The following is a 20,859-nucleotide window of genomic DNA, read 5'->3' as shown; positions in this document are numbered from 1 at the left end:
TGCTGTTCTGCAGAATGAACGAGTCGTGCGTTCCACCTTGCCACCACATTCAGCAGCGTCTTTTGCGCATCACATAACCTATCACCTGCACAAAAAGAGTGGAAGCCTTTTCTATTCACATAGTTGAACTCGTTTTGGGATGGTGCTTTTATGGCGATGTAGGTGCTGTCTATTGCTCCATTGATATTTGGGAACTCATTGACTTAATTAAACCTGTTGTGCTACGGTGTATAAAAATTGTATGTTTACAGTTCGCTTTGCTGATGATTGCATCAGAAACATTGGATCATCGAGGGATGTTTTTCACCTCACACTGAAAAGTGTCGTTGCCAAAAACCCTTGGATGGATAGCACCAGTGGTGTAAAAATACTTTAAAGTACTAAGTCGTTTTTGAGGGTATCTGTTCTTTACTTTACTACTTTACAACTTTTACTTTCACTTCACTACATTCGTAATGAAAATAATGTACTTTTTACTTCTTACATTTTCCCTGACTCCCAAAAGTACTAGATACATTTTTTTATGCTTAGCAGGACAGGAAAATGGTCTAATTCACACACTTATCAAGAGATCATCCCTGGTCATCCTTACTGCCTCTGGTTTGGCAGACTCACTAAACACAAATGCTTCGTTTTTAAATGACCTCTGAGTTTTGAAGTGTGCCCCTGGCTATCCGTAAATTTAAAAAACAAGAAAATCGTGCCGTCTGGTTTGCTTAATATAAGGAATTTTAAATGATTTATACCTGTACTTTTACTTTTGGTACTTAAGTATATATTTTTAAGTATATTTTTTTTTTTTACATTTTTTTATGCTTAGCAGGACAGGAAAATGGTCTAATTCACACACTTATCAAGAGATCATCCCTGGTCATCCTTACTGCCTCTGGTTTGGCAGACTCACTAAACACAAATGCTTCGTTTTTAAATGACCTCTGAGTTTTGAAGTGTGCCCCTGGCTATCCGTAAATTTAAAAAACAAGAAAATCGTGCCGTCTGGTTTGCTTAATATAAGGAATTTTAAATGATTTATACCTGTACTTTTACTTTTGGTACTTAAGTATATTTTAGCGATTACATTTACTTTTGATACTTAAGTACATTTTAAACCAAATAGTTTTAATGGGTGACTCACTTTTACGTGAGTAATTTTCTAGTAAATTATCTTTACTTTTACTCAAGTATGACAATTGGGTACTTTTTCCACCACTGGATAGCACTTTGATGTGCACCGGAATGGCGTGTGTTTGCCTGTCTATAGTAGGTCTTAAATCTTCGCAAAGATCTTATAAAATTGCTTTTGGGAAACGATATTTGATGAGCCAATCTGTAATGCACAAAAAAAAAATGTCTCCAAAACGCGCTCTCTGCTAAATGTAGCGTGTGCCAAATCTTCCAAGAGAGCAAGATCAGCCATCTCGCATTCGATTTCCCATTATCTCAGTCTTAAAAAAAGTTATTTCAACAATGGTTTTACTTTCACACATGCCTCTAATTCAGTGGTTCCCAAACTTCTTATAGTTCCATAACCCCTTCAAACATTCAAACTCCAGCTGCTTACCCCCTCTAGCACCAGGGTCAACGCACTCTCAAATGTTTTTTTTTGTTGCCATCATTGTAAGCATTGTATTTAGCATTATATCATTGTATTTATTAAACATAATAATTCGTTTTTGTTACAACCCGGCTCGTGGGAAGTGACAAAGAGCTCTTATAGGACCAGGGCACAAATAATAATAATCAATGATTTTGGTCTTTATTTAACCATCTTTTTATATAAAACCGTATTTGTTCATCGAAAATGGTGAATAACTTACCACAGGTTAATGAGAAGGGTGTGCTTGAAAGGATGCACATAACTCTGCAATGTTGGGTTGTATTGGACATAATCTTAAATCATTTTCCACACAATCTGTGCCTGTATTTAGTTTTCATGCTAGTGAGGGCTGAGAATCCACTATTACATAGGTATATGGTTGCAAAGAGCATCAGTGTCTTAACAGCTCGATTTGCCAAGGTAGGATACTCTGAGCACAGCCCTATCCAGAAATCTGGCAGTGTCTTCTGATTACATTTTCACAGAACCACTTGTTGCAATTTCGATGAGGTTCTCTTGTTCAGATATCGGTAAATAGACTGGAGGCAGGGCATGAAAGGGATAACGAATCCAGTTGTTTGTTTCGGGAAAGAAATTGCGCACCCAGCTCACTCAGGTGCTTTGCTATATCACATTTGACATTGTCTGTAAGTTTAAATTCATTTGCACATACAATGATGGAAATACCTGTGTGTTGTCCTTGTTAATGCAGACAGAGAAGAGCTCCAATTTCTTAATCATAGCCTCAATTTTGTCCCGTACATTGAATATAGTAGTGGAGAGTCCCTGTAATCCTAGATTCAGATCATTCAGGCGAGAAAAAACATCACCCAGATAAGCCAGTCGTGTGAGAAACTCGTCATCATGCAAGCGGTCAGAAAAGTGAAAATTATGGTCAATAAAGAAAACTTTAAGCTCGTCTCTCAATAAAAAAATGTTTTAAAAAGTGTCAATGCTTTGCCCCTTGATAACCAGCTCACTTCTGTATGTTGTAAAAGCGTTACATGGTCGCTGCACCTATCATTGCACAATGCCTAAAATACACAAGAGTTCAGGGGCCTTGCTTTAACAAAGTGAACCATTTTCACTGTGGTGTCCAAAACATCTTTCAAGCTGTCAGGCATTCCCTTGGCAGCAAGAGCCTCTCGGGGGATGCTGCAGTGTACCGTTTGCATGCGCGTTACCACTCCACTTTGTCTCCCTGTCATGGCTTTTGAGCCATCAGTGCAGATACAAACACATTTTGACCACCAAAGTCCACTTTATGTCACAAAGCTGTCCAGTACTTTAAAAATATCCTCTCCAGTGGTTTGCAGAAGAGGATGTCTTCCTTAATTTACCCCCCATAAATGTAACAGACATACATTATATCAGGAGCTGTGCCAGGCGCCACGTCTGTTGACTCATCCAGCTGTAACGCATAGAATTCACTGGCTTGTATGTGAAGCAGTAATTGTTTGCCTTGTCACTGATGCATCGTGAAACAGTTTAGTTTGATGAAAGCATTGTCTGTATGTTTTTTTTGTCCTTTTCCCCCAGCATTGTCCCAGCCATATCCGCGGCAGCAGGAAGAATTAAGTCCTCCACAATAGTATGGGGCTTGCCTGTCCTAGCCACTCGGTAGCTCACCATATAAGACACTTCTAGGCCCTTCTTATTAATGGTATCTGTCTTATTACTTGAAAGTCATCTTAATTCTCACTCAAAAAACTCCCGTGGCTTATTTTTCAAATTGGCATGTTTTGTTTCTAAATGTCTGTGCAAGAGTGAAGGTTTCATCGAGTTGTGAGATAGTACGTTTGCACATAAAACACACTGTCACTGGGGAAAGGCACTACTCCCAATATAAGTGAACCCCAAATCAATGTAGTTCTCATCATATTTGCGCCTCTTCGATGGTCCAACGCCCCTGCCTGTTGTTCGGTGCTTTCACAGGTCAGGGGGCAGTAGCTCTTCGGCTGCATCAGATTCACAACTTTCATGCTAGCTGGGCTAACAACAAATGTAGAATTACTGATGCTAGCATTGGATGTGTTCCTGGAAGCAGAACAACTTGTGTCATCGACAGGTGCAGGTGTAGTACTGCTGGTTGTAGCAGTACTATCAGTAGAGCTGGTATATGTCTCTATGGACGCGAGCCTTACTTATTTGAACCATTTATCAATTTTAGAGCAAACAGAATGAGCAGCAGCTACGTTTGGCTTCATTACGGACCGTTAGTGGAATTCCCGCGAGAGAGTAACAGTTAATGTGATTGGATGTCAATTATTTGACTAGGCTACCTGTATTTGACATTGTGTTGCTATTTCGCTGAACACTAGATGGTTTAATTTTATTTTTGGCAGTGAAACAACGCTATTCAGGCGAGAAAAAAACCTCACTCAAATGGATAACCCTGTTGGAAAATATAAATAGACAGTTTGAAAATGTGAAAAAACAAAAAACGCTTTCTTGTTTATTTTAAAAATCTGAATCACATTTTTATTTGGCGTACCCCCGACGGCATTGCTCGTACCCCTGTGTTACGCGAACCCCAGTTTGGGAATACCTTCTCTAATACTTTATATGGATCTAAATACTTTCTAAATACTTTATATGGATTATTATTTTAACAAATGTACTGATGTGGGTCAAATGATCTGATACAGTATGTTGCATGAATTCACAAATTGAAAAATTATTTAATTATTAGGCCTACTCTCACAATTTCACACATTTTCAACACCTTTTCACAATTCAGTTTCACAGGTCAAGCAGTTTCACCACTTGGCACTGTGCATACACATGGTCATGGCTGTGCTTACATTTATGCACACACAAGCAACCGTTCATATTGATCAATCTCACATTTTGCTTGGAAATTATCCCACGCATGGTTTACTCACGGATTTGTGCCCTACGCATGATTGATAAATGAGGCAACTGAGCTGTTGGTGTGGATGGTAGAGCTCTCGTCTCTGGATCGCAGGATAGTACGATAGCACCCAATACTTATGTGTACATCAGTCGGCTACACTAGTGGCAGAGGTGAGATACCTATAGGGCTTTTGTGAAAGCTCATTTGGATAGGCCTATGGAGCCTGGGCACATGGACGCAGTAGCATAAGCTGATGATAGTTCTACTGCGCCTGTGAGGAGCTCTCAATATACATTGGCTGTCTGCAGTTAGATATTTACAGTTATTACACATCCAGCCATTTATTTTATAGATTACAACCTAATCTGTAACCCAACCTGATCTGGTAGTTTAATAAAAAATAAAAACTGTATAAATTACATGGTAAACATTTAGCTATGTGCTTTATTCACAACACTTTCTCTCACTAGACTTTTCTTGCAGTAACATCAATCCCCACCATTTCTGAGAATTTGTATCATTTTTATTATTTTAATATTGAAAGTGTGTATTGCTACCAAAAATATGTAATTGATTGAGGTGGATTCACCTGACTCGAAGGTGTCACGCTAGCAGCAAATATTTATATAACTAAACCAAGATAGACCACAGCCTGTCATTTCCAATGGGAAAGAATTAGTCACAGTGGGCAGAACAAGCAAGGAGGTGGGAAGAGCCAAGCACGAGCAAACGAGAGCCTATTGGCCCGTTCTAGCATGCGTCGGTTTATTTCCGTTAGGGAACACCTACTCTGTGAAGTGCGCGTGTGCAATAACTCAATTCGCCATTGCACTCCTTCTAATTAACGTGATTTTTAAAAAAATATTCGCAAAAGGTAAAGTGTACAAGACTTAGTCCACTCTGTTCATAACATATTCTAGTTTTGGGAACAGAAAATGAGATCAAACGTTTAATCGATGAGACATTTTGCAGAATGTTCCATCTTTCCCGTTGCTGGGCACTGGGCTTTCTCTCAATAACAGATTTCGTTTTTGCAAATGCCAAGCGGATGCTTCACATTTATACATCCGGTGAAATATCTGTCTCATTTGTTCTATCTGTGCTCGTGGAGGAGCAGAGATTTAATGAAAATTCAGTCATCGGTCGAAAGACAAAATGGGTGGGCTTTGTGATTGACATACTTCTAATCGAATCAGAGTTTGAAGTGTAAAAGCGAAATTGGTAAGAATGCATACATGTGCTGCAATATATCCAATAGACGACACCTAAAAACGGTAGAAGGTGTGTCTACAATGCTTAATTGAGTAATAAGATTGCGAGTTTACGCCCGCAGTACGTAACTCCACCCCCGACTTCCATTTCTGAACTGAGGACACAGCACTCGCGAAGAGAATCTTTTAGGTTATGTATATTTCTTAATGTAAATAAACTGTAACGTTAGGCTCTCCGCTAAAACTTTGATACACACATACACACAACTGAAGTAGCTTTTGCAATTGTAGTTGGAACCCGTTCGGACAGTGGCTAGAGTCGAAGCTGGCCTTTTATTTCACGTTTTAACTTTCCTAAGCGGCGGTTTCCGCCGTTTTTTTTCTTTCGCCCCACTCACTCTCCCGCTGTGTGAGTTGGGGCCTGTAACGTTGGTTTAAGCCACGAGGCGCGTCGGATAAACCGGAATTGGGAGATGGCGGAGTTCGGTAACGGAATGGACTCAGGGATGACGGAAGAATCCCTGCTGGACTCAGACCCAGGGCACCCAGAACTAGAAGACCCGGGTGTTGGCGACGAGGAACCTGGATTAGAGGAGGGAGAGGCCGCGATCGAGGACCCGGTAAGTGAAGGGCATAGTTTATACCCTAAATCTCACTCAAGTTGAGACAATACATGTGTATTGTACGATAGAGATTGCGGATGTAAACGCGTTATTTTAAGCTGCAATCAGCTATATTTTTTTATTCCCGGTGGTCTTTTTTTAAATCTCTTGGTTGATATCCGACATTGAGGCTCAGTAGAAATGTGTGGTGACATGCGTGATTTTGGCGGCCATGTTGGCGCAGCAGCGTTGGTAGTTTCTCTGCGCCAGTGCTGTCGACCTAGTGGAGAAAAAATATTCGTCGCAAAAATGCAATACGGAGATGTAGACAGGGGCGAGGGTAGGACAGGCCGCCATTAGCCGCCGGATTGCGAGTCCATCCGCAGACACTGGGAGAGCTCACGGTAAACACGCCTCCTTTCTTTTCTCATACGCTGACAGCTGCTGTAATGGAAGCGCTGATGCGCATACGGAACATGATCGTCAACTCCGTGAAAATTTAAGTGATGAAAAAGCTTTAATGTTTTGACTTACTATCTATCTAACTGTTTTATATAGCTAAAATGCTCGCAGAAAAGTATGCTGCACTTGCTCTGTTGTAGTAGGGATTTATGGATATTTGGGCTGGATATAACGTTAGTGGGAGGGAGCCGACGAGATAATGGTAGTTGGCTGGCTAGTTGGCTTGCTAATAATTGGGATGTTGCAGACATGCACCTGACACGCATGTTTATTCTCCCAGTAAAGTCATTGAATGACTTGCGAAACGCAAGCATTTTTAAACATGTCATTTTGACGATTATAAGTAGGTATTATCTCTTGATAAATTAGTGGGTAATGGATATTACTGTGGTAGTGTGCAAAGATGCGGTTTGAAAATACTCACATTAAAGCTGTTGGCTTGCATTTATGTTATCTACAATGTTTCTGATTTGTATATGCATGTGTGATAGTGGTCTTTGGCATGAATGTGTTCGAAAGCAATTATGTAAGCACGAGACTGGGGGTGCAGTATTTTTTTTAGGGCTGGGCTTGCATCCTTCGATATTTTCAGTAGGGAAGAGACTACACTAAATATGCGACAAAACGCAGCCAGTCATCACCGAATCAAATAAGCCATATAGTTTCCAGGAATTTCGCTGTTTCCTCTTGAAGCCAGTCGAAGCTGTTGAATTTGTCTATTGCTTGTTATGATCAATGGGGCCATGCAAGACATCCCCAAGACCTGGAATGGATTAACCTGCAATGCAAATTGTGTCAGTAGTCCAGGATGGATTTGGAGCAACTCCCACTGCGCTGCAATGCAGCAATGTCAAGGAGGCCTAAACCCAATAAGGGATCCCACCCAACAGGATGTATTACACCACTGTCTTATTGGCCATCACTGGGGCGGTGGGGGTTCTTGCTGAGCGAGCAGTCTGTGAAATGAATGGTGAAGCCTGATACAAAGACCCCGGGCCAATGGTCATGTGCTGCGAGCCTGTTCCATTCAGCAGCTAGTGCAGGAACAGGGTCATCTTAGGCGACTGAACTGCCAAGTGTGTCATGCGCTTGCACGGCATGGATGAATACGATGAAATTTATTTTGTACATTTTTTTTTGTTCCCATGATGTCTGTCAAGCCTGCTGACTAGTGTGGTGTGTGTTGCAATTGAGTATTGATTTATTTATTTTCAGGAGCTGGAGGCGATCAAAGCTCGGGTGCGAGAGATGGAGGAGGAAGCAGAAAAGCTGAAGGAGTTACAGAACGAGGTGGAGAAACAGATGAATCTTAGCCCTCCACCAGGTGAGTTTATTTGGGAAGAAAGAGTGATAAGGTGCCTCGGAACATGTCTCCCAAAAATTACTGTTTGAGAAGACCGACTGATTTTTGTATTTCACTGAAGTTTCCAGAGCAGCTACAAGACAGATTAATTAATATCAAACCCTTCCAAATATACACTACCGTTCAAAAGTTTGGGGTCGCTTAGAAATGTCCTTGTTTTTGAAAGAAAAGCAACAACAAAAATCCCATTAAAATAACATCACATTGATCAGAAATACAGTGTAGATGTTGTAAATGACTATTGAAGCTAAAAATAATAATAATTAAAGACACATCAGCAACCATCACGCCTGTGTTCCAATGGCATGGTTGAGTTCGCTCATCCAAGTTAATCATTATAAAAGGCTAATTGATTATTGGAAAACACTTTTGCAATTATGTTACGCACAGCTGAACACTGTTGTGCTGATTTTAAAGAAGCAATAAAACTGGCCTTTTTGTATCTGGAGCATCAGCATTTGTGGGTTCAATTACAGGCTCAAATTGGCCAGAAACAAAGACCTTTCTTCTGAAACTCGTCAGTCTATTGTTCTGTGAAATTAAGGCCATTCCATACGAGAAATTGCCAAGAAACTGAACATCTCGTACAATGCTGTGTACTACTACCTTCACAGAACAGCGCAAACCTGTCTCTAACCAGAATAGAAAGAGGAGTGGGAGGCCCCGGTGCACAACTAAGCAAGAGGACAAGTACATTAGTGTGTAGTTTGAGAAACGGGTGCCTCACAAGTCCTCAACTGGCAGCTTCATTAAGTAGTACCCGCAAAACAACAGTTTCAACGTCAACAGTGAAGAGGAGACACCGGGATGCTGGCATTCTAGGCAGTTGCAAAGAAAGCCATATCTCAGACTGGCCAATGAAAAGAAAAGCTTAAGATAGGCAAAAGAACACAGATACTGGACAGAGGAAGATTGGAAACAGTGTTATGGACAGACAAATCTAAGTTTGAGGTGTTCGGATCACAAAGAACATTCGTGAGACATTGAAAAGATGCTGGGGGAGTGCTTGACGCCATCTGTCAAGCATGGTGGAGGCAATGTGATGGTCTGGGGGTGCTTTGGTGGTGGTACAGGATAAAAGGGGTCTTGAAGAAGGAAGGCTATCACTCCATTTTGCAACGCCATACCCTGTGGACGGCGCTTAATTGGAGACAATTTCCTCCTACGACAGGACAATGACCCAAAGCACAGCTCCAAACTAGGCAAGAACTATTTAGGGAAGAAGCAGTCAGCTGGTATTCTATCTATAATCTCAGCCCCATTGAGCTGTTGTGGGAGCAGTTTGACCGTATGGTACGTAAGAAGTGCCCATCAAGCCAATCCAACTTGTGGGAGGTGCTTCAGGAAGTATGGGTTGAAATCTCTTCAGATTACCTCGACAAATTGATAACTAGAATGCCAAAGGTCTGCATGGGTGTAATTGCTGCAAACGGAGGATTCTTTGACGAAAGCAAAGTTTGAAGGATACAATTATTTCAATTCAAAATCATTATTTATAACCTTGTCTTGACTATTTCCTATTCATTTTGCACCTCATTTCATGTATGTTTTCATGGAAAACATGGACACTTCTAAGTGACCCCAAACTTTAGAACGGGAGTGTATATAAATTTGTCTCAATTTTGCTCTCTAGCGGGTCCCGTCATCATGTCCATCGAGGAGAAAATGGAAGCTGACGCGAGATCTATCTATGTTGGAAACGTAAGGCTTCACCCCCTCCTTAACCTCAGATGGTGTTTCTATTTTGGGTGTATGTGGAATTCACCTGGTTAGGTGTTCAAGATGATTCTATCATATGATGAGTGTAGCAAAGTTTCAAATTGACATCATGCATGATTTCACACTACTTTGAATGCAAAAACCTTATTTTGGAGTTTGACACTGAGTTGATTCTGTGTTGCGGAATTGACTAGCCATTGTCAGCGGTATCTCACTGTTCTCCCTCTCTGTTGACAGGTTGATTACGGTGCCACGGCGGAGGAGCTAGAAGCCCACTTCCACGGTTGCGGCTCCGTCAACAGAGTCACCATCCTGTGTGACAAGTTCACAGGGCATCCCAAAGGGTAAATGCCTACACCCTCATTCCCTCCATTTGCAGTAGTGCTCTTTCACTTACAGACCTGTGAGTACACTATGCAGCGTTTTTCTATCAGTCATCTAGAGTAAATAAGACGTTTACAGCCTCTACCCTAAAGATTGTGTAGACACCATTTTACCAGCTATACCCTCTCGGCATCCCAGAGGGTAATTGCCGACATTCCATGTGCGGGTTAGAGAATTAGTGCATCTTTATTCACAGTTAAGTAAATACATTGTCCTAGTTATCTAGAGCAGTGTGATCTAGAGTTAAGAAGACTTTCAGCCTCAAGATCATCTACATGCTCACACGTCTGATCGTCATGTTTTGAATTGGTGTGATTTTGTACATGCAGGCCTTTACCTCAATGGAATCTTCCTGTTTAAATAAAGGTTAAAAATATTTATATGTGTGGCACTGATTCGCATGAATCCATTATTGAATAGATACATTTGGGAATTTCAGCTTGTAAGGTTACAGATCTGTGTTCAGCCGACCCATTATTTTGTCACATTGCTCATAGACCCGGTCTGTAGGTGCTTGCTTGGTTAGACCTTCAGAGGGTGGGGGGGGGGGTCAACAAATTGCATATCTGCATTTTTTGAAAACTATCAGAAATAAAAAGCACAATGCAGAAGTGTCTATCACTTAGCAACAGCTAAGGAGGAGAAAGTGTCTCTCTCAAAAGACTGAAACCACATTGCCCTAACTTTCTATAGAGATGACTTGGACTGCAGCACAGAGGATTTCTTTACTGACATGGTGGTCTAGCTCACTCAAGTGCCCATGCCCATTTTATAGCCATGTACAATTCATGACTAGTATAAAAGCTTTTATCATTCCCTTTCCACTTAAAGTAATGCAATTATACTAGCTAATATTATTATGTTTGATTCGGGTCTCAGTAGTGTTACTTTTAGTTAATTGAAAGTAACTGCTTATTCTAATAGCCTGGAGTTATTTTCTAAAGCTTGTATTTGTATGAGATAAACCAGTTAGGATGATGATCAGGTTGCTAAACTGTTGCTCATCGCACATGTTATTGTCATTATTAGGGAATTATTGAAAAGAGGTGTCCGTGATTGTTCAGTGATTTGTGCTCTAATTTTAGTGCTTCATGACGCTCTTATATTTCTGCTGGTGTTGCAGGTTTGCCTATATCGAGTTTTCAGACAAGGAGTCTGTGAGGACGGCCATGGCATTGGACGAGTCTCTGTTCAGAGGAAGGCAGATTAAGGTGAGGACGCAACACTGTTTCATAAACCAGGTTTCCGTTCAACCTTTTTGTATGCGAGTAAAGTACATGTTGGGGGGAAAAGTCATGCCTGCCATGGCAACTACAGATATTTATGTGCAAATATTGATATAATAACCATTTTGAAGTAAACTTGGGAGTCGTGCGATATGCTGTGTGGTCCTCCCACTATGACTACAGTTTATTAGGTTATAGATTAATTAAGTTATGAACTTCCCAGGGTGGTGAAAGTGCATGGTGAGGAGTTTGATGCGCCTTTGTACGACATCATCACGCACAGCTTTTTTTGTCCGCAGCAAGTCAGTTTGATGGAAACAAATCTCTGATTTGCGTTTGTTTTTATGCAGATTTTAGAATATTTGTATGAAAATCTGTCGCCAATTGGATGGAAACCTAGCTACTGTCAGTCAATTCCGTTTCAAATTAAGTAAAGAAATGGGGAAAATCTCAATTCTGAGCAATTTCTGTATGAACTGAATTTCAGTTCCATTTCCAACGTTAACTGGGTGTTAAATGGGACTGACCCCTGTACCCTTCTGAACTCTGTGGCCCCTGTGCTATTGTCTAACATGTGGTTTCCGGTTTCCCCTGTCTTGATCCTGTCAGGTGGGTGTGAAGAGAACAAACAGGCCAGGTATCAGCACCACAGACCGCGGGTTTCCTCGGGCACGCTTCCGCTCACGAGGAGGGAACTTTAACCCGTCGCGCGCACGTTACTACAGTGGCTACACACCGCCCAGAGGCAGAGGACGGGCCTTCAGGTGAGCACCCTGGAACACTCATACCCTGAGACTGAGAGACAGCTGGCCATTACCTGGGGGAGGGGAAGAGTATGGGAAAGTGAGGGAGAGTTAGTTGAAAGGCGGTAGAATTAGTGAGATTATGGAGGAAGGGGGAGGTGCTAGTGTTGGTTTTCTGACCTGGCTTCAGAATGTGCAGTGAAGAGAGAGTATGCTCAATTCTAAACATGCTCCCGCCCTAGACTCAGTGGGGCCATCAGGTGTCTATGGGCTGGTGGTTGAAACTGGGTGTATAGAGAATCATTGAAGGTACAGTGCCTATAGAAAGTCTACACCAGTCTTTCACATTTTGTTGTGTTACAAAGTGGGATTGAAATAGATTCAATAAAAACATTTAATTGATCTACACAATACTCCATAATGTCAGTGAAAATAAAATTCTACACTTTTACAAAGGAATAAAAATTTTATTACAAAAATATAGTCGTTGCAGAATACAAATTTGTAGCACCTGAAGGTGCTAAACAGGATTTTTACAAACATTTTTAAATGTTCACATTTTAGTCATTTAGCAAATGCGCTTATCAAGAGCGACTTATATGCTGGCCAAACCGCATGCACGTCCGCATGTTTATTTTGTCCCGCCACACCAGAAGTGATCAGGACACGCAGGTTGAAATATCAAAAACAAACTCTGAACCTGGGGACAGGTTGAAAAGCATTAAACATATATGGAAATGTAGCTAGCTAGCCTGCTGTTACTAGCTCATTTGTCCTGGGATATTAACATTGGGTTGTTTATTATACCTGAAATGCACAAGGTCCTCTACTCTGACAGTTCATAATAAACGGTAAACCCAATTAGTTTTTTGTAATCTCTCCTCCTTCATGCTTTTTCTTCTTTGGACTTTATATGGCGGTTGGCAACCAACTTTACGGTGCATTACCACAGATGAACTGAATGTGGACTTCAGTTCCTCTTCCAATCACCCATGTGGGTATATGCTCTTAAAAACCAATGAGGAAATGGGAGAGGCAGAACATAGTTCTATTTTAGCACCTGCCCATACAGAAGCTCGTGAGCAGTGTGGGTGCAATGATTGAATAACATATGTGCATACATTTATTTTGCAGCGCGAGTGGTGTGGTCAGCATGTTACAGTATTGAGCGCATTGAACTACTCAACTTTTTAGAGTTTAACCCTTTTAACACTATCAATGTTTCGCTCTACTGTGGGAATTGTGCTAGACTCGGGAGGCCCTAATATTAGCCACTTTCAATCTAACATACCGAAGCAAGACTTATTAGTATGCCAAACGATCAGTGCGAGAGATTTTCTTGTAGGTAGAGCGCATTGGCGTAGGATTCTATTGCAAGGAACTCCCAAATGGCACTGCGGTTTAAGGCACTGCAGTGCTTGAGGTGTCACTACAGACCTGGGTTCGATCCCAGGCTGTGTCACAGCCAGCTGTAACAAGAAGACCCATGAGGCGGCGCACAATTGGCTCAGCGTCGTCCGGGTTAGGAGAGGGTTTGGCCGGCCGGCCGGGATATACTTGTCCCATCGCACTCTTGTGGTGGGCTGGGTGCCTGCAAGCTGACTTCAGTTGCAAGCTGGATAATGTTTCCTCTGACACATTGGCGTGGCTGGCTTCCAGGTTAAGCGAGCAGTGTGTCAAGAAGCAGTGCGGCTTGGCAGGGTCGTGTTTTAGGACACATGGCTCTTGACCTTCACCTCTCCCGGGTCCATAGGGGAGTTGCAGCGACGGGACAAGACTCACTACCAATTTTATATCACAAAATTGGGGTGAAATCAAATGTATATACATTTGGATTCTATTGCATTGACAGGCTCGACGCAGGCCCATACTCTACACAGACCGGTGCACCATAACCAGCCCTGCAGTAGTCCTATATGCAAAGTGCCATATATGGATCTGTCACTTTGAACTGGACTGTGTTTACAGCATGAGCGGTCACGAGTTGCTGAGCTTGTTTTGAGATAAAAGCAAGCGCTGCATGTAGCCACCTGTTGAAGTTTTGTTCATATCCTTTTGCTAGTTAGTGAGTTTTTATCCCAATTATAGACAATTTCTAGTCAACAATGGGGAGTGGTTGCTTCCTACAAGAGCACAAAATGTTTACATTTCTAGCCATCTTTGAAAAGCGAGTCAGGTTGAGCTTTTTTGTAACTCTTAAAGGGGCAGTGTTGTATTTTGAGACTCTTGTAAAAGCGAAGTAGGCAAAGGGTAGCATAGTTTGTCTGATTCTCTGTAGTAATGGTATGGGAATAATGCATTTTATTTCTTTAACTAGGCAAGTCAGTTAAGAAAATTCTTAGTTGCAACACGGCCTACCCTGGGCCGATTGTGCGCCGCCCTATGGGACTCCCAATCACGGCCGGATGTGATTCAGCCTAGATTTGAAACGGGGACTGTAGTGACCCCTCTTGCACTGAGATGCAGTGCCTTAGACCGCTGCGCCACTGGAGCCCTTGTAAAGTGGTTTCTTGCCTCAAACAGCACATTTTCAGTCACCTTGTCTGAAGGACAAGTGGATAAACAGACAGGGTAATATCAAGCCCTGCCTTTGTATTTTTTCCACATCTCATGGAATGTGGGCCTACATTGAACACCACATATTGGCTGCTACTATAGGCTGAATGATAAAACCGCTATTTCCATGTTAAAATGTTATGGGATGCAATTTTCTTTTTTTTCTTTTTTAATTGTAGGCCGTTCTTGTAGGTAAGCACAGGCAAAATACTAGAGGAAAACATGGTTCAGTCTGCTTTACACCAGACACTGCAAGAGGAATTCACCTTTCAGCATGACCATAACTGACAACACACAGCCAAATCTACACTGGAGTTGCTAACCAAGAAGTGACTCTTCCTGAGTAGCTGAGTTAGACTTTCAAGCTGATTTAAGTCTATGGCCAGCCATGATCCTTGACAGAGTTTGAAGAAGAAAAAAAAGAATCATGGGTAAATATTGCACAATACAGTAAAGCTCTTATGAGACTTACCCAGGTAGCCTTGTGATTAAGAGGGTTGGGCAAGTAACTGAAAGGTTGCTGGTTTGAATCCCCAAGCCGACTAGGTGAAAAATCTGTGCCCTTGAGCAAGGCACAACCATAATTTCTCCTGTAAGTCACTCTTGATAAGTGTCTGCTAAATGACTCAAATGTACCCAGCTGTAATCGCTGCCAAAGGTGTTGTCCATTTCAAGATATATTTGTTTTAATTTTCAGCTTTAAAAAGTTTGAATTTTGCTTTTTGACAGAGTATATTGTGTAGATTGACAAATGTATAAATAAAAAATATGTTAATCCCACTTCGTAACACAATAAAATGTGAAGAAATCCAAGGGGGGTATAGACTGTTGCTATAGGCACTGAACGTCTATAAGCCTGCCTGTAGTGGGAGGGGACTGAAGCGTTGGCTAGCATTGCTGAACAACATTCCAGCAAAATCAGTGAAGGTGTGTATCCAGAGCACAGTGGAAGAGAGGTTCCCTTTTAGAGTGGGGTAATGGTGAGTGGAAAGGTAAGCGAGACTGGTGGAGGGAGTCAGATGGGTCAGTCAGTGTGGAGCGGTCTTGTTGCATGTACCACCTACAACCGTTTCAGAGGAGGCAGCCAAACTCTCAGTGCACGGCAGTGCGATCCTCCCAGGCTGTACATGTATGCGTGGCAGGCTCTTTGTACGACTTGGACATACATTACGTATGCATACTGTCTGTGAGTGAGCATCTCTCCCATAGTGCTGGTCATTAATACTTAAAAAGATGACAGGCAAAGAGTGACTTGCCTGGTTTTGTTTTCATTTGTTCGGTGCTAATGGTTGGATTCCATTTTAGAATGTTGATGCGACCTTAAGGACAATTAAGATGCCATGTAAGTTTTAAATGCAAATGGATGTCTTTAGTGTACCATGAATGGCTTCTATAAGTTCTCTAGGTAGACATGTTAGCATTGTTGCTTAAACATTAATTGGCGCGCGTGTATATTTGTATAGTATTAGTTTTCTTGCTGTACTTTTCCTCTCAGTTAACTAGATGTTGTTCTAATGATTCACTGTTAGGAGACAGGTGCACTGTGTTCAGAGGACTAGAATATATCCATCCTGTTTGTTAACCTGGTGCAGCTGCTCCAGAGCTGTCTTTTGCCTGTGACCTTTCCAAAGCAACATCCCTGCAATCTGTATTTGTTTTCAATCCATACAAAAGCCTACCCCCTATGTATGTAAAACCTGGAGTGGATCAAAGCTCTGTGCACTGGGAGTCTGGTGTGTCTCCCTGGAGTGTGTGTCCTGCTGTGTCTCTCAGTGTGAGGTGAGAGGGGGGTTCCCATGATGACTCATTGAGCGCTCACAGTGGAGCTCTGTCTCTGGGCCCATGTGCTGTTCAATATGTATTGCTGAGACTGAGGGCTGCAGAGCAATCAAACTGAGCATCCTCACCAACTGACATGCAATGAGATTCTGACCAATGGACCAACCTTTCCATTCATCTAGACTAATGGTATCCGTTGGTCATCTGTAGTACCTTATTTGTCCCCTCTGTGGGAGCTGCTGATATGATTGTCAATCAACAATCACTGATACTTTTTTTTTGCCCGGCTAAAATATGCTATCTGCAAAGTCCTATTTAAGACAATTAGTAGGATGACATGTGATTTGGAAATTATGTGATTGAAAATGATTTTGTTCTAGTCAGAATCTCATGCCCCATGCACTCTGATAGATAGCTCATCAGCCTGGTCTCATAGACTACACATAATATAGTAAAGGTAAAACCGGGACACTCAAATTAATATGATATGTTACATTTTTAATATGGTTACATAATACATAAATCACAAATGTCTAGCAACCCATAGGTTGCAAGTTCAAATCTCATCACAGATCATTTGAGCTAATTAGCAACTTTTCAACTACTTACTACTTAGCATGTTAGCTATAACTTTAACTGTTTTAGCTGACCGTAACCCTTTAACCTAAACTTAACCCCTAGCCTAACTAACGTTAGCCACTAGCTAGAATTCGTAATATCATACATTTGTTGGTTGAGAGAATGCCAAGAGTGTGCAAAGCTGTCAAGGCAACGGGTGGCTACTTTTAAGAATCCTAAATGTAAAATATATTTTGATTTAACACTTTCTTGGTTACTACATGATTCCATGTGTTATTTCATAGTTTTGATGTCTTCACTATTATTCTACCATGTAGAAAATAGTAAACAATTTAAGGAAAAACCCTGGAATGAGTGTCAACTTTCGACTGGTACTGTATGTTACGAATTACATCATATGAAATGGGCGATGAACATCCACAAATTTAATACATACTAAATGGAGCATCTTGAATTTATGTACAGAATAATACGAAATTCTGAGACCAGGTTGGGCTCATACATATTACCCAGAGATGGGCTAACCCAGTACTGGTTTGCCCACTATGGGGAGAGTGCAGGTGCTTTGTCTTGTTGCTAAAACCAACTTGATTGTGAACTACACATTGGTGCATCAAATACATAGCCTAGACGGCCACTTGGCCAGGCAGTCCCACCCACTGCCTTCACTTCCGGAATGGAGGGTTCATTCCTGCAGCCTGATTTTGACTTCAGCATTCTAACCAGTGGTTTCTGCTTTAGTGTGACCCCTGTGTTTGTGGGCACTGGATGCCTGGGTCTGACGGTGGTGATGTGTGAGAATGGAAAAGCAATGTGTGATTTGATTTTGATGCTGTCTGTGTTGAGATGGTCCAGGTTGTCAGGAGAATGGGTCAGTCGAGTCTTTGTCTGCATGCTGTATGTATGTGGCCTGTCCTATAGCATGTGAAGGACTGTTCTAGTGTGTCTGTCATTCTGTTGGGAGGGTTTGTGGGGTGGGTTGGAGGCTGCTGCTGTTCTCAGGTTCTCTCCCAACAGCGACCTCGGGAGCTGCTCAACAGAGAGAAGGAGGAGAGAGAGAGAAAGAGGGAGAGCGAGTGCCTCACTGTCCCCACACCCCTATTATTTTTATAGTCCTGTATAATCTGAGAATTACACATTTTACTGTTGACAAAGCTGATTTCAGCTTCTTTCTGTACGGTCAATTATTCTTAATTGAAATTGTGGTAATTCAACACTTATCAAAGGCACAATGCCATTAAGATGGTATACATTAAAATCTTTATGCACCCCCCCAGTCTCCCTGAAGGATTGAGATCTCACCAGGCCCCCTTTCTACCTGCACACATACACACACTTGACACCTAAAATTGGTGTCTGTCTCTTTTTAAGCCAAGAAACTCACCCTCTTTTTCTCTCTCTTTTCCAGGGGCCGAGGGCGAACAACATCGTGGTATTCCCCTTACTAATACCCCCAAACACCCTTACTATCACCTCCTTGTCCCCATACAAAAAAAGAATGAAAAAAGTCCCCCAATAAAGGAAGGAACCCTGAGAAGAAAAAAAGACAAAAAAAAGACAAAAAATATATAAATATATCCTGGACAGACAAACTGGCCGCAGTGTGCGATTGTGTGTGAGCGTGCGTGTGCGGAGTTGGTGCGGTCACCCTGGTAAGGTATATGATGGCCGTTGGGGAGATTTGGTGGCATTTCTTTTGAGAAGATGTTATCTCAGGCTGCAGATGTGTCTCCTTTGTCTGGGTGTGAGGGTCACAGCCAACACAGCCCCCAAATGCTTACATTTGAAAAGCAAACATCGAGGATAAGTCTATCTTTTTTGCTTTTTTTTATGTACCGTACATGTGAAACTTCCAATAGCAAAAATGTTGTTTATTTTTTTAGGTTGTGGTATTGGAGTTCTCATATTCCCTTGTCTCTCTGACCAGTTGCCACTTACCCTGCCCCATCCTTTAACTCATCACTTTTGTTACCATCTCCCTTTGGTTCCATCCCATGCTCTCTTGTTTTCAGTATCTGACAGCGATTGCCTTTCAGTGGGTAAATAAATAAATGTAATCTCCTTTTAGCCCATGGCATTCACCCCAAGAAAGCATGGCCAGAGCTCTGCCAACTTTACTTTATTTTGTGGGTCTGGTACTTTTTCCCCCTCCTTGCACCCCTCTGCCTTTCTGTGCTGCTTCTCTTCCCATTTGTCCTTCACCTCATCTCCATGTCCTTCACCTCCTCTCAGTGTCCCTCTTCTTTCTCCCCCTCTCCTCTCTCTGTATATTAGACCACTTCTTGTCGTTTCAGGTTTCAGGACCAGTGGAGGCTGACAACCCCTGCTCCGGTGGCCGCGGCGCCCCCCAATGTCTCGGCAGGGTCTCTCTCTCTCACTGCTCCTGCTATGCACACTCACCCCATCCTTTCTGTGTGGGGGGGAGGGGGCCAGGGCGATCACAGGGCTACCGCAGGGGGCATTTACTACAACAAGCGTTGAGCTGTCTTACACACACACACACACACTAGGCCCACACACTTTGCAGACACTACACAACCAACCACCACACATATTTATAGAGCGAGTTAATGTCAAGATGGCAGCAGCTGTTTTAGTTGGGAGAGTGAGAAAGATGGGACCAGAGAAGGGGCGGTGGGGGACCAGAGAAGGGGCGGACGGGTGGGGGACCAGGGCCCTGGCCCCGTTTCGGACAGTGGCACAGGGGCTAAAGTAATTAATTAAAAAGAGTGGAGCTTTTATTTTAAGGGGGGTGGGTTTGTGTGGAGGGGTTTGGTTTTTGGAAACAGGAGTGGGTTTAAAAAAAAAAGATTCGCTTTTTTATTTTTAACCCATAAGTCTGTAATTAGAAAAAAATAAAGACTGTAAAAAATTACATGTTTGTTTTGTTTTTCTCCAAGAGTTGCAAATCATTTTGGTATACTTAAGTGGTTCAAGACAGGTTCAAACCGAAATTTTTGTGTACAGGGCGATCTGAATGGCGCAACACAAATTTCTGTGCTCTCCGTTAATCTGAGATGCGGTATGTGAAATTACATTTGCAATGCGTCGCGTCACATTTTGTCGTATCCAGACAAAGGATCCATTTCCTCTGCCTGTGATCCTCACAACTTCGTTTACAATACCGCATATGAAACGGGAGACCCTAGCGATTGTAGCAAAAGTAGTATAATCGCTGTGGTGTTCTCGGAAGGATTTAGATTTTAACATGAAAAAATACAATAATACCCCCTTTTGTTGGTTACACAATAATATAATCATGTCGTGCATAAAACTGAAGTTGTAACGAGTCGCCAGGCATTTGAATATCGTATGTGTGGCTTAGAGGACGCTGGGCAGAACATGGTGGCGCCAGATAGCTGCCAAAAGTTGAACATACCGAAATTGTTAGGAGCGTAAGAAAAGCAATGCGTGAAACGTAAACGTACAAACCCTATGAATTAACATTTTGATGTTACACGTTCAATTATTACTTTACATCTCCATTTACTTGTTTACATAATTTTTATACGTACAAACGTGTCAGGAATGTGGCATCTGCAAATGACATGAACCGAACGTAGCTAAGCGAAGTTAGCTAGTCAAGCAACTAGCGTAGAAGCTAGTTGCTTTGCAGCTTCCGGTTTTCATTTTCAAAATAAGGCTAGAGCTTGTTTTAGAATGGCATTGAATGTTATACCAGTAGATGGCGTTAGTATAGGCTTGGGTCTTGTTAAGCAAATTACCTAGCGAATTATACTATTAAGACAGAAGAGCCTTTTCTAGAATAACCGTCTGAGCT

At 42.0% G+C, this 20,859-nt stretch overlaps 1 protein-coding gene across 3 annotated transcripts; it reads left to right on the top strand.

The window, feature by feature from the left end:
• Positions 1–5,574: 5,574 nt before the first annotated feature.
• On the top strand, positions 5,575–19,953 carry pabpn1 (poly(A) binding protein, nuclear 1). Of its 3 annotated transcripts, none has more exons than XM_020494520.2 (7): positions 5,575–6,285; positions 7,945–8,053; positions 9,726–9,793; positions 10,049–10,155; positions 11,319–11,406; positions 12,031–12,185; positions 18,487–19,210. In XM_020494520.2, the coding sequence occupies exons 1-7, from the start codon at positions 6,139–6,141 to the stop codon at positions 18,524–18,526; spliced, it is 714 nt and encodes a 237-aa protein (XP_020350109.1). In that variant the 5' UTR covers positions 5,575–6,138; the 3' UTR covers positions 18,527–19,210. The 3 variants fall into 3 exon arrangements, with proteins under 3 accessions (XP_020350109.1, XP_020350108.1, XP_031692027.1); XM_020494519.2 differs by lacking the exon at positions 18,487–19,210 and adding an exon at positions 19,373–19,952 and having other exon boundaries at positions 5,784–6,285; XM_031836167.1 differs by lacking the exon at positions 5,575–6,285 and adding an exon at positions 6,513–6,671 and having other exon boundaries at positions 18,487–19,953.
• The last annotated feature ends 906 nt before the right edge of the window (positions 19,954–20,859 follow it).

This window comes from Oncorhynchus kisutch, linkage group LG11 (genome assembly GCF_002021735.2).
Source record: "Oncorhynchus kisutch isolate 150728-3 linkage group LG11, Okis_V2, whole genome shotgun sequence".
NCBI lineage: Eukaryota > Metazoa > Chordata > Actinopteri > Salmoniformes > Salmonidae > Oncorhynchus > Oncorhynchus kisutch.
The sequence above is the reverse complement of the archived record's forward strand: the minus strand, read 5'-3'. Positions and strand labels throughout refer to the sequence as shown.